At 45.0% G+C, this 14,125-nt stretch overlaps 1 protein-coding gene across 1 annotated transcript in view; it reads left to right on the plus strand.

Moving 5' to 3' along the window:
• Window positions 1–14,125, plus strand: part of LOC137627830 (p21-activated protein kinase-interacting protein 1-like) — a 40,755-nt gene that overhangs the window by 11,552 nt on the left and 15,078 nt on the right. Inside the window, exons 2-6 of the mRNA XM_068359219.1 lie at window positions 8,726–8,894; window positions 9,198–9,292; window positions 9,417–9,570; window positions 12,698–12,843; window positions 13,344–13,535. Of these exons, the coding sequence (XP_068215320.1) occupies window positions 8,726–8,894; window positions 9,198–9,292; window positions 9,417–9,570; window positions 12,698–12,843; window positions 13,344–13,535 (756 nt within the window). The remainder of the gene's footprint in view (window positions 1–8,725; window positions 8,895–9,197; window positions 9,293–9,416; window positions 9,571–12,697; window positions 12,844–13,343; window positions 13,536–14,125) is intronic.

A 14,125-nucleotide genomic window follows, 5' to 3' on the forward strand; every position in this document is an offset into this window, starting at 1 on the left:
ACATCGCTGATGAAATTAAGAGTTGTTCCGTAACCGAAATACAAACCACGCTATTTACATGGGGTATTAATTTTGGCGTAGCTGAAATGACGAGCCATTAGATTTTTAACAAGGGTTAACTACCCTCTCGCTAGTTAGCGAAGGGGTAGGGGAGGGGTAGCTAGCTACCCCTCCCCCCTCACACACCGGTGAGCTGATTCACTTCACTTTTGGCTCGGGTGATGATCAGACCTGTCTGTCTCACCCTCGCTTTTTTGACAGTCTTAATTTGTTTGCTTTTTCTTACAGCTTGTGTGCTTGGAAGTTGGCCTCTCTCCATCATGCAGAAGTGGCCTGGACTTCCCGACCGCCCTTCTGGAACGTTCATGTCGGCAGTCGAGACCGACCCTCTCTCCTTATTTCCATACTGCCTAGGTCAGCGGTGTGATAGGGATAAAACTTGTAGTGAGTGCAGGGAGTAGTCTACCTCCCAGTGGGAGAGGTTTTCCCGGCGACGTAAGAAGAAGTCTAAGCGTGACCTTTCTCCTTCAAGGGCTGCCTTGAAGAAGGAAGGTTCCAAAGACCCTTCTTCCGTTGCCCGAACCTCCTCCGAAGCTCCCACTTGATCGGTCTCTCGCAAGGGGCCGTCGAGTGGTAGCGTAGGCCTTTCTGTTGTTGACCTACCTCGGGGCTCGGGAGAGGGAGTTGCCTCCCATAGCGAGGCAGCTCCTCCTCCTCCACCTCCGGGGGAGGATTTTGATGTTGATGACTCTGTTTCTAACAATGATTTTTTGCAGCTTTGGGCTTCCTTGGGGCTTAAGGGCTCGCCCTCCACGGAAGCCCTGTTTGACCTAATCTAGTTGGGTGCAGCTGTCAAACAGTCGCCGGTAATAGCAGAGGTTGATCCTCTGTCTATTGTCGACATTGTTGTGGCAGAGGCTTCCGACGGGTCGGGCCAAACCCCTGCTGTTGTTGCGGATGTTGCTGAAGGCTCAGTTCCCCCCTCCGAACATCCTTCGAGGGAGGAGCTGGGTCCAACGGTCTCCCCTGCGGTTGATTCTTCCCCTTGGGGGAGTTCACTGACGGAGACTCCTCTTCGGAGGACTGACGATGGTGTTGCTGCCCCCCGAGGTCGTCTTCGCCGTAAGGCTTGCCCTCCTCTTCGCCGTAGAGGCCTTCCTTCCCCCTATAAGGGAGTTAGGAGGTGCCTCTTCGGTTCTTCGCCTTTGACGTCCCCTGCAGAGGAGCCTCCTCGTCGTGAGCAGACCGTTGCAGCTGCATCGCTAGACCTCTCAGCTGATCGTTCGCGATCTCCCACGCCTGCCAGACCTGCTAGCCTTCCTTCTCCGTTTGCGGACGCAGATGCGCTGTGGGCGCCTACGCACCCCGTTTTCCAACGGCACCGGTCCCTTCGGGGCATAAGGGCTTATCTCCCATTGAGAGTAAGTCCCTTAAGCGCCAGGTGTTACCTGCGCGCTCGTGCGCAGTAGCGTGCAAGCGCTCTGCTGCTGTGGACCCTTCAGACTCTATGCGCCAACGATCTCCTGCAGCCACATCTTCTCACCGTAGATCTCCTGCTCGTCAGGGATCTCTTGTGCGCCAACTCTCTCCTGCTCGCCAGCGCACATCTGCGCGCCCTGTTCCTGCTGCGCGCCCACGATCGCCTGCTCGCCAGCGCACATCTGCGCGTCCTGGTCCTGATGCGCGCCAACGTTCGCCCGCGCGCCCACGATCTCCGGATCTGGGTGCAGGCAAGGAGGCTGTTCCTTTGCCCCCTCGCCGTCGATCTCCTACGCGCCCGCAGACCCTGCCCATGCGCCAGCCTTTGCCTGCGCGCCATCGCACGCACTCTCCTGTGCGCTCTTCTAGACCTGACTGAGTCTCTGCGCGCCCGCGTGCCCAGGAGAAGTCTCCGGTGCAAGCCCGCGAGCGTTCGCCTTTACGCACCACTTCACCTTCTGGTCCCGCGTCCCAGCTGATAGCTCCTGACCACGCCACTACGCGCCAGCGATCTCCCACGCGCCTGCGCAATCCTTCACCTGCGCGCAAGCGCTCTTCAATGCGTCCGCGCCCACACGTCGGATCGCCGAAGGTCTCCTACGCGCCCACGCGCTAACTCGCCTGTGCGCAGTCGATCGCCTTCTCGGTCTACGTGCCATTGGTCCCCTACGCTCCGTTATTCTCCCGGCTGCCAGCGCTCTCCCTTTCAACCGCGCGCACCCTCACCTGCGCGCCCACGCTCACCTTCACCTACGTGCCCACGTGCTCTCTCACCCGCGCTTTCATCTCCGCGCGCATGTGCGCAAACGTTCGCCCGCGCGCAAACACGCGATTTTACCATCACGTGAGCGCCAGCGCGACCCCGACCACGATTCCCGCCGGGTTTCGCAGCACGGGCAACCTTGCGAGTCCTCTGGAGCGGTGCGTACTTCCAGATCATCGTCGTCACGATCTCCACCCCGTAAGCGCAGAGCAGCGCACTTGCAGGAGGAGGAAGAATCTTCTGAGAGGTCTAGGCAACACTCTTCTCCTTTTCAGGCAGGCCCTGTGGTGTCCACTCCTAAGGATCACCCGATCCCCTTCCCTCCAGCGGGAGTCGCTGACACCGAGACTGTCAGCCGTCAGCCTTGGTTCGGGTCTCTGATCAAAGCGGTCGTCCAGGCTGTGAAGCCGGCCCTCGCTGATCTAGGCCTCAAACCAACGGCAGCCTCGTCCCCGCTGAAGAGAAGGAGAGGAGTGGACTTCGTGGTGACTTCTCCTAGGGTTAAACTGGCTCCCAAGAAGTCCGTCAGGAAGGCCCCTTCCCCCCCTCAGTCGGTTTCTCCTTCCCCTGTGGGCGAAGCCTTTCCGTCCTCAGGAGAGTCCAGCGAGGTGAGACATTCTCCCACGGCACCAATGGGAGGAACCCCACCTCGGGTAGGAGAATCGTCTCGTGTGGGAGCAGAGAGGAGCCCTCAGACTTCTTTATTGGTGTCCTGTATTCCTCCTAGGAAGGAGCCCAAAGACTCGAAGACCATCCCTAAGTCTTCATCCCTGATTCGACCAGAGCCAGCAAGACCCCAATAGAACATCCACGTGTCCCCCCAAGTAGAGCAGCTGGGGACAGGAGACTTTGCTGCCAGTCCACAAGGAGGAGAGCTGCATGAGTCGGAGCATGCCTTCTGGCATGTCCTGAGTCTGATGAGGCAACTCAACAGGTTCGAGGACCCGGAGACCGCCCCTCGCGAAGTCAAGGATACGGTTCTGAACCAAGTCTATGGCACCCAAAAACCTCCAAAGGCCTGTGCGGCTGTGTCCTGGTCCCAGGGGGTTAAGAGCGCCAGAGACAAGGTTGAGAGCCAGCTCTCCGAACTCGCCGCCTCCAGCCGTTCTTCTGCTGGCAACAAACTCCTCCCACCTCCTCGTGTACAGCAGAGGAGGTACTTCGAGATCATGGGGGAGTCTTGTTTAGCTCATCCTCTCACCATTCTGTGGAAGAGCTCTCCAGGGGAATTTCTCTTGAGAAACTCTCCGCCCGGCAGGTGACATTCTCGGCTGCAGAGATCTTGAGCCAGGAGAAAGTCGCAAAGTGTGCCATGCAGGCCGCTTCGTGGCTGGATATCTGGCGGGGGGGATCCTGTTGCGATCCGATGACTTGTCCAAGGAGAGCACCACGAAGGCCATGGAGACTTTTCTCCTATTGGGCACGCGCACCATCGAGTTTCTAGCTCACTAAGTTTCGAACTTGTGGGCAAACTCGATCTTGAAGCGTCGTGATGCGGTGACCGAGAGGTTCCATGCGAAGGTCCCAGCCGTGGATGTCTGCCAGCTCAGACACTCTTCCATCCTTGGAAAGAGCCTGTTTGAGCCCAAGGATGTGGGATGGACAGCTGAGAGGTGGAGGAAATCGAATCATGATTCTCTCCTCCAAAGGGCTCTTACATCCAGACCCTACAAACCTCCAGCACCTTAACAACAATAGCCTCGTCAGTCTAGGACATCGAAACCGGCTCCGGCAGCAAAGGCAAAGGTGTCCAAACAGCAGCCCTTTCCCATCAAGGACAGGAAGGGTGGGAAGTCCTCCAGGGGAGGCAAGAATCCTAGAGGGAGCGGCCGAGGCCGCAAACGCTAGGATTGGCAATCCCCCTGCGTGTCCACCAGTGGGGGGATGCCTGCAGAGTTGCGTGTTCAGGTGGCAGCAACTCGGGGGCCGATTCCTGGACGATCTCTGTGATCAGCCAAGGATATCGCGTCCTGTTCATGACATCTCTTCCTCCCCTGACAGCGTATCGAGTGTCGTTGAGCTCCTATGCCATGGAATCGGCAAAGGGGCTACCCCTTCCGGCAGAAGTCGAGACCATGCTCAAGAAGGATGCTCTCCAAGAGGTCGTCGACGGCTCCCCAGGCTTCTTCAGTCGACTCTTTCTTGTAAAGAAGGCGTCTGGAGGCTGGAGACCCGTCATCGACCTCTCAGCCCTGAACAAGTTTGTCGAACAAACTCCGTTCAGCATGGAGCCAGCAGAGACGGTCAGACTTGCAGTGAGACCGCAAGACTTCATATGTGCACTGGATCTGAAGGACGTGTACTTCCAGATCCCAATCCATCCGTCTTCAAGGAAGTACTTAAGATTCAGCCTAGACAACAAGATCTACCAGTTCAAGGTGCTGTGTTTCGGTCTCTCCACAGCACCTCAGGTGTTCACCAGAGTGTTCACCCTGATATCATCGTGGGCACACAGGATCGGCATCCGTCTCCTCCGTTATCTGGACAACTGGCTGATCCTAGCAGACTCGGAGTCAGCCCTTCTTCGACACCGAGACGAACTTCTGGGACTTTGCCAAGATCTGGGGATCCTGGTAAATCTCGAGAAGTCTTCTCTGCTTCCATCTCAACGACTGGTATATCTAGGCATGATATTGGACACCAATCTCCACAGAGCCTTTCCATCAGACAACAGGATAGCAAGGCTGAGGAGGGTCGCAGAGCCTTTAATCAGACGGGAAGAGCTTCCAGCCCAATTGTGGTTACGTCTCCTCCGTCACCTCTCATCCCTGGCCGGTCTAGTTCCCAACGGTCGCCTCAGAATGAGATATCTGCAATGGCGACTCAAGTCCCGTTGTAATCAAGGACACGATTCCCCGGACGTCATGATCCCGATGGGTCCTGCGGAACGGACGGATCTTCAGTGGTGGGTGACAGACGAGAACCTACGAAAGGGAGTGGATCTCCTCGTCCTCCTCCCTGATTTGATGCTGTTTTCGGACGCTTCAAAGAAAGGGTGGGTGGCCCACGTAAAGCACCACAGGACCTCAGGCCTGTGGTTAGAATCAGAAAAGTGCTTCCATATAAATCTGCTAGAAATGAAGGCTGTATTCCTGGCCCTTCAACAGTTCCAACAATACCTGGCGGGTCACTCTGTGGTGGTGATGAGCGACAACACCACAGTAGTGGCTTACATCAACAAGCAGGGAGGTACCTTTTCAGAGCAGCTATCCCATCTCACAGTAGAGATACTGAGATGGACCAAAGTCCACTCGATTCCACTTATCGGCTCGCTTCATTCCAGGCAAGAGGAATGTGCTCGCCAACAATCTGAGCAGAGCGTCTCAGATAGTTAGTACCGAGTGGTCTTTAGATCATCTAGTAGCCAACAAAGTCCTGACTTTGTGCGGTTCCCCGACTGAGGATCTGTTCGCTACAGCGCTGAACTTCAAGCTTCCGCTGTACTGCTCCCCAGTCCCGGATCCCAAGGCACTCTGGCAAGATGCCTTTCAACAACGGTGGGACAACTTCGACGTTTACGCCTTTCCCCCGTTCTGTCTTATGAGGAGGGTGCTCAACAAGACCAGAATATCGGTCAATCTCTCGATGACCCTGATAGCTCCGCTATGGCATCATGCGGAATGGTTTCCGGACCTTCTGCAACTCCTAACGGAACTTCCAAGAGAACTCCCTCTAGACACGAGCTACTCAAACAACCACACGCCAACATCTTTCACAAAGCCGTAGCTTCGCTTCGACTTCACGCCTGGAGACCATCCAGCATCTCCTCGCAGAGAGAGGATTTTCACAACAAGTTGCGAACAGGATGTCTGGACACCTGCGAAGGTCATCCGCGGGGGTCTACCAGGCAAAGTGGAGAGTTTTCTGTGGTTGGTGTCGTGGAAGGGGTATCTCTCCACTCGATGCCACTATTCCAGCAATAGCGGAGTTCTTTGTGTATTTGCGAGAAGAAATGCGCCTTTCAGTTTTGGCAGTGAAAGGCTATCGCTCAGCCTCAAGTCTAGCCTTCAGGCTCAAAGGAGTGGACATTTCTTCTTTGCTGGAACTTTCCCTACTCATACGAAGTTATGAACTTACCTGCCCTCAGTATGAAGTGAGACCTCCTCCATGGAACGTGGTTCGAGTTCTCAGGTCTGTTAAGAGACCTCCCTACGAACCATTACGCCAGGCTTCAGATCGCCACCTGACTTGGAAGACGGTGTTCTTACTAGCTTTGGCCTCGGCCAAGCGAGTCAGTGAACTTCATGGTCTCTCGTATGACATCGCCCATTCAAGGGGATGGGGAGTGGTAACGTTCAGATTCATCCCTGAGTTTATTGCTAAGACTCAGAATCCGGGAGTGCCGGACCCACGGTTCGACTCTTTCCAGGTTTCGAGTCTTCGTTCTGTAACAGATGACCCAGACCATCTCCTACTGTGCCCAGTAAGGAGTCTGAGGCTATATCTTAAAAGAACGGCTACAGTTCATCCCCAAGTGCAGGCATTGTTTGTAGGCACTGGGAGGATGAAGAGGAGGGTTACCAAGAATACCATCTCGGCATTGATTCGGAAGGTAATCCATCAATCCCTGAATCCTGACCCTCCGTCACGTCGCCCTAGAGCACATGATGTCAGGGACGTAGCTACGTCCCTGGCCTTCAAAAAGAACTTCTCAGTGACGCAGGTTCTAAAAGCAGGGGTGTGGAAGCGTCAGACGACCTTCACAGCCCACTACTTGCAAGACGTGACCCACAGGAGACTTGATACGTTCTCTATCGGTCCTGTGGTGGCTGCACAACAGCTGGTTTAAACCTCAGGCTCCTTAATGGACAAGTAGCAGAAGGTTGAGGGCATTGTTACCCGGTCTTAGTCTGCATGAATGAAAAGGTATGTCTGGCCCTTATTCTTTTCTTCATCCTCCCCTCTCTTGGGGAAAGCAGCATCCTGGGTTCTCTGCACAGCTGACCTCAAACCACTGCAGGTAAACCATGTTTCCTTGTGTTCCTAGTATTAAGCTAATACTCTCACGTCTCCATACCCTGACGAGGTGGTATTGGGAGAGTCCTAGCCTAAAGTTTCCATCTAAAGGACTCTAGGTCAACTTCCTAGGACAAGTCACTCTTCAAACCTTCACACACAACTTACTTAGGCCGCGGCCCTTGCATAGCAAGGTGCTAGCGAGGTGCAGGGACTCCTTATTGTTGAGTGCTGACACACTCAGATATTGAGTCCCCGGGCAAAGCCAAAAGCCAGTACTGGCCGGGACTTACCACCCTTCCTATGGGTTGAGTCACCCATATTAAATAGCGTGGTTTGTATTTCAGTTACGGAACAAATGACAAATTCGTAGGTAATTTGTATTTTTCCTAACTATACAAACCTTAGCTATTTAATCAAACTTGCCCACCAGCCCTATCCCCCGTGAAGTCCTACCTCTAAGCAAAGTGAACTCAGCACAGGTGTGTGTGAGGGGGGGGGGGGGGGGGGGGTAGCAAGCTACCCTCCCGCTAACTAGCGGTGGGGTATTAAACCCTCGTTAAAATTCTAATGGCTCGTCATTTCAGCTACGCCGAAAGTAATTACCCATATTAAATAGCTAAGGTTTGTATAGTTAGGAAAAATACAAATTACCTACGAATTTGTCATTTTTGTATGGCATCGAAGGAGCTATCCAATCATTTATCAAGTACAGTACTGTGGTGTTCCTGTATTGTGCATTTTAAGATTGAGTTTTGTGTTCTTTCTGTAGACAGGACAATGTCTTTCGAATGAAATGTGTTGATTTATATAAGATATATGGTAGTATTTTGTATGTTATATTCATATACATCAAGTAGTCCCTCAATTATCAGAGGTATGGACATCTGATAAGTAATGTTTTATGATGGACAGGCTTCCATAATTTTATGTATGACAGATTCATTTTAAGGTTGTTACTGATCTTAAAATATTTTATATTCATTATGCATTACTTATCATGTAGTTTATTTCCTTTTCTCACTGGGCTATTTTTCCCTGTTGGAGCCTTGGGGCTTATAGGATCTTGTTTTTCCATCTATGGTTATAGCTTTGCTAGCAACAATGATAATAACTAACAGGGCCTCCACATTTAAATTAAACTTTCCTACTCTGAACATTTAATGTAAAGAGATATACAGTATCCAAATAAGCATCACATTTAAAGGAAATGTAGCTCAAAAAATCACGATTAATCCAGCTGAGAATTTGAGGTTATGATGTCACTTTGAAAATCAAATCACTATTTTTTACCTTCCTTTGGAGAGAGTTCTGCTTTAAGGTTAAATCTTAAAACCTGGTTAGAGTTGTAAAATTAAAGATATGGAAAATTTGATCACAAATAAGATAAAAGTAGAAATTTCAATACCTATAATTTGTTGTTGTTAGTGAACTCAAAATTACCTTAATTACAGTACTGTGTATAGCTTCTTTGCTTTTGTATTCCAGTTATACATATATCAATGAAAAGAAAACAAAATTTTTCAGGATGGAGAGCTTTTCTTCGAACAAAGGTTTGCTGACCACAGTCACACTGGGAGCATCCGTCAGGTAGCTATAGGGGGAAAGCACCTTGTGTCGGGTGGAACTGATGAACATATTAAGGTTTTTGACCTGAATAAACATGTTGAGGTGGGAACACTCATAGAACATGAAGGTATGTAAAGGTTCTGTGTTGAAATTATGACCAAAGTTATGTAAAATGGTCCTTAGCTCTTGCCAAAAATGATATGGTACTACATATTAATGATTTATATGTTAATATAACATTAATTATGATACCAACAGCTAAAAATACGTTCAGAATTTATTGATAAGAGATGTTATATATGATGCAGCAGTAAATCTTCTAGATAACTTTTTTATTATTCTGTATTATATTTGGGTATTAAATTTTATGAAAAAAATAATAATTTTACACTTGAAGTTATATAGATTAAATAATTCAATACTTTTACAGGTACAATAACATACTTGGGATTCCATGGAAACCGTTACCTTTTCACTGGATCAGAGGATGGGAAAATATGTATATTTTCTAAAAAAGGATGGAAGGTATGTGGAGTAATATGAAATGGGTTTTAATATTTTCATATTTTTTACTGCCAGCAAAGCTTAAAGCAAAAAGAGAAATGGATTTCGATGTGAGTGGTGCTGTTACTGTTCATTTTTTTTCCAGTGTGAAAAAACTCTTAGAGGACACAAAGGACCTGTGGTGAGTGTATCGGTTCATCCGTCGGGAAAGTTAGCCCTGTCGTTGTCACAAGACAGAAAGCTTCGCACTTGGAATCTTATCAAGGGAAGAAAAGCCTACATAACTCACATGGACAGAAGTAAGTTTCTTATATCGGAAATTATTTTCAGATCTTGCAATTTAAAGTATTTCGTTTTTTATTTTATAATTATTTGTAGAAATAAAGCATTTGTATATTGGTTATCAGCATGACTTTTTCATTTTGGTATGCTCTGGTTAAAAGTTTGTTGGGGTTTAAGAACAGAGAATGATTGGGTGAAAAAAAAAATGAAAATCGAAGGAAAGAATAAGGATGTTAAAATTTGAAAACATATCACTAATAAACTGTACTGTACTGTATTGATATGGTAGAGTTTCAGGCAAGAGTGATTTCATTGCATGCATGCAATAGACAAAAAGTGTGTTACTTCTCATTCCGTTTCCTTAAAGGAGAATACATAGCAAGTAGGTAGCAAATTGGCCAGGACACCAGCCACCCATTGAGATACTACGGATCGAGAGTCATTGAGTCCTTTGACTGGCTAGACAGTACTGTATTGGATCCCTCTCTCTGGTTACGACTCACTTTGTCTTTGCCTACGCATACACTGAATAGTCTGGCATATTCTTACCACTTTCTCCTCTGTCCACATACACCTGACAACACTGAGATTACCAAATGGTTCTTTTGCATAAGGGGTTAACAACTGCAATGTAATTGTTCAGTGGCTACTTTCCTCTTTGTAAGGGTAGAAGAAATTCTTTAGGTATGGTAAGCAGCGTTTCCAAGAGGACATTCAAAATCAAACCATTGTCTTTCTCTGGTCTTTGGTAGTGCCATAGCCTCTGAACCATGGCCTTCCAATGTCTTGGATTGGAGTTCTCTTGCTTGGGGGTACAATTGGGCTTACTGTTCTATCTTATTTCTCTCCTACTTGATTTATATAGTTTATATGTGAAGGATCTAATTTATTGTTTTTACTGTTCTTGAAATATTTTATTTTGATTGTTTATTCTTTTATAGTTCATTTATATCCTTTCCTCACCGAGCTATTTTTCCCTATTAGGGCCCTTGGGCTTTTAGCATCTTGCTTTTCCAATTAGGATTGTAGCTTAGCTAGTAATAACAATCATCATAAAAAAGTATCTGGTCTTTGGTCTGCATTATCACATTGCATAGCGTCGTCTCTGAAGCCCTCGGTTGCTTTGCTTTCTGCCGTTTATTTTTTATATGTTCCCTTTGGCCTTTTTGTACTTGACCATCTAACCTTTTTACCTGCACTTTGTTCTTATTTTAACTTTCATATAAGAACATCCTTCGAAAGAATACTATGAGAGCCTAGGAATGTGACACACGAGTTTTCCATAAACTGATTTACTATAACAATATTCAAATATTCATTTCTTTGGTGGTGTTATTTTTAAGGGAAAAACGGATTTCATTTTGGTAATGTTGAAACTGAAGAAAAGGCTGTGAAAATGTTAAAAAGCAGGAGTGGAATGTAGAGGAAATAGACTTGAAACCAATGCAATCAAAAGAATGGCTTTGATGACTGGAAAGGAAGCTAAAGAAAAAGAATGATCAGGAAAGTAGTCATGTGGCTGTTTTAGAAGATGTTTAATCACCAAGTGTAGCAAATGGGGTAAAGGATAAACTAATGACTGGAAATAAGATTATAGAATCCTCATTGCTGTAGTTGATACCTGCTGATTTGCATCTGAAATCATTAAAGAAAAAAATGTATATAAAATAGTTATGTACAATTTCAGGAAAAACATACATATTGGACTTTTTAGTATTGACATATGCAGCCTTTGATCATAAGTCTGAATGTTTTTTATTAAAAGATCCAACTAAGAAGTAATTCAGTATATTTCCTGAAAGGCCATGTTTATAGTCTTTTCTCCTTTACAAATTTTATTAAACGATTGTGAAATTTTTTGATAGGAGAGGGGTACTGTACTCAGCAGGCAGAAGTTAAGCAATATCTGTAAATCACATATGGATTTTCCATAACTTTAGGCAGTAAATACTATTAAGTCGATAATTTTTAGACATAATTATAGTAAGCTTAGCACAATGAAATATTAAACTTTACTTTGAGGGTAATTATAATTTTTCCTCCTAAGCTGGTCACCCCTAGCCACTCATAAAGTTCTAATGTGCCAACATCTTTGAAAAAGTTAAGCCACCCAGTTCTCTCAATGAACAACTTAGGATTTGGTTCATCCACGGTCACATGTTTATATGCTCTCAGATCTTATTAATATAAGCATACATCCTCTTACATTATCTCATAAATTTAAAACATAAGTAACTTAATTTTCTTAATGACCATATCGTAGACCACTGGAATAAGGTCTATGCCATTGTACACTAATAGAATTCATAAAATTTGTAGATATAAATTTACAGGTAACATCCAACTTTACAATGATTTCAGTTAATTTCAACCCCAAACCTGTTATAGACCTTACTCTTCAAAGTTGCAAATGCATGTACATTATCATGTACTTGTGTAACAAATAGCTAATCAAAGGTATCATATAATTATTGAAGATAGCCGAGTGGAAAGAGTTTAACATATTAGAGTTAGCCAAAGTGATTTTCTCTAATTTTTAAATTCTGTGTAAATTTAATTCTTATAAAACTGATTTGGTAAATAAAGAGGATAAATATAATGCCAAATGTTCTAATTGATTTGTTTCTAAAACCAGAAAACATTCATAGTTGGTTAAGGTTTGGCCATTTGCATAATGTGTTTAACTGTTAGTGATTGGTTGCATTTTATTTTTTAATTGTGATTTTACTGGTAACTGTTATAGTTTTACACTCCTCAGACAGTCGCCCATCCATATTAGGAAAGTAATCTACCTTCCATGTTATGATCGTTAGGTTCAGTTGAGGTGAAAGACAATTAGTTGAAATTTGAATTGCCTGAATGTTTTTAGCAATTAGTAACAAGCATTTACATCTTCATACATATGTTCTCTTTATTAATCCATTTTCATCTTCACAGTCGCATACCATCGATTCTCATTTCTTTCTTTGTGAGGATTCCCTTACCATTTCATGTCTTATGCTGCATTGTTGACACAGATTTTTTTAATAGTCTTTTACTTTAAGAACAATTGCACAATTGTGAATCGTGCTTTGAAAATGTCAGATATGAAAATAGTTAGGGATTGTGTTCTAAATATACTAACGACTTTTTTCTTTTCTACAGTTGCCGATATAGTGAAGTGGTCACCAAAAGGATTAAAATATGTGATTGTAAAGGGTAGTTGTTTAGAAGTATATGATGTAACATCTTGCCAAGTAATATTCTCCATCGATTTTAAGGAGAGGGTGACAACTTTTACCTTCATGACGGTAAGTATTACCTAGGAACTTTACATTCACTTTAGAATATCAGTTGAATACAACAGTATATTGTACTGTGTATGAAAACAATTCGTAACATCAACATTTTAAGCAGATGGTACTTTAATGGTGATATGTTGTATATTATAAAAGGGGCTGATTTAATTGGCCACTTACATTTTGTGTCACTTTTAATTTCCAGTCTTTGAATTATATTGTTGTAGCAGTAAGAATTTCAATTAGTGGCCTCCCCATTTTTTCATTAATGCAGTAGTTGATTTTGAAGTTTGACCAGGAAGTCGTTTAAAAAGGAGTATAGACAAAGAGCAAAACATAGAGGGAGATGAGAGTGAAAGAACACGGAACATATGAGTGGAGAGAACTTGCTTCTTATCCAACCATTTGAAAGGGGAAAGCCTATATAAAATTTTAAGATGATATGAATTGAAGTATATCCATGTCTTTATATTTTTATGTTATGCAATTGGAATATTTTTCTTCTTTCACAGGAAGATATCATTGCTGTATCTGTAGGTGACAATAATATTTGTCTTTACGACATCGCAAATCACTTTGAAGTGTTTCGATGGGAAGCCCACAGTTTACGTGTCAAGAGCCTCTGTTTTATTCCGAGAGACGATGTAGAGTTATGGTTGGCTTCTGCCTCTTCAGATGGCAGCGTCAAAATTTGGAAGCTACAGGTAAGACTCAGAACATCAATTTTGGTATTTAGTAAAAAAAAAAAAAATTATTTGTTTTGGGAATACATTAATTCAATATATCTAATTTTGCTGATTGTGTATGGTAATTGAAACTATTTCTCACATTGGTAATTTCTTTTCCATACCAAGAAATGCGCAGGAAAGTTTTTTTTTTCTTTTTTAAACTTCAAAAGATATGATGAATGGAGTTTCTATTGCTGTCAGCTCATCGAGTGCCACCATTTTACAGTTACAGAAGTTCAAGTTTGTTAGGACTGTACAGTATACAGTATAGCTTACACAGGATACTAAGTTATACTGTACTGTACTGAAGTTTCTTTGAAGCATGAGTACCATTTTATCCCCTCGACAAAAGCTTTCTTCCTTGTATTTTTCTGTCAGTTTTTGACAGTCTTTTGGTTTAGGTATCCAATTTATGTGACACCTACCTTTGGGTAGGAATTTTGGGCATTTGTAGATTCTGGTTATATTACAAACTGGTCTGGTCTTTTATGCTTCATTTAAAGAGTTCAACTCAGTCCCATTAAAACAATGTTATTTTAGGGGTTACTTAAAACTCTGTATATTTT

Source organism: Palaemon carinicauda, chromosome 35 (assembly GCF_036898095.1).
Source record: "Palaemon carinicauda isolate YSFRI2023 chromosome 35, ASM3689809v2, whole genome shotgun sequence".
Lineage (NCBI taxonomy): Eukaryota > Metazoa > Arthropoda > Malacostraca > Decapoda > Palaemonidae > Palaemon > Palaemon carinicauda.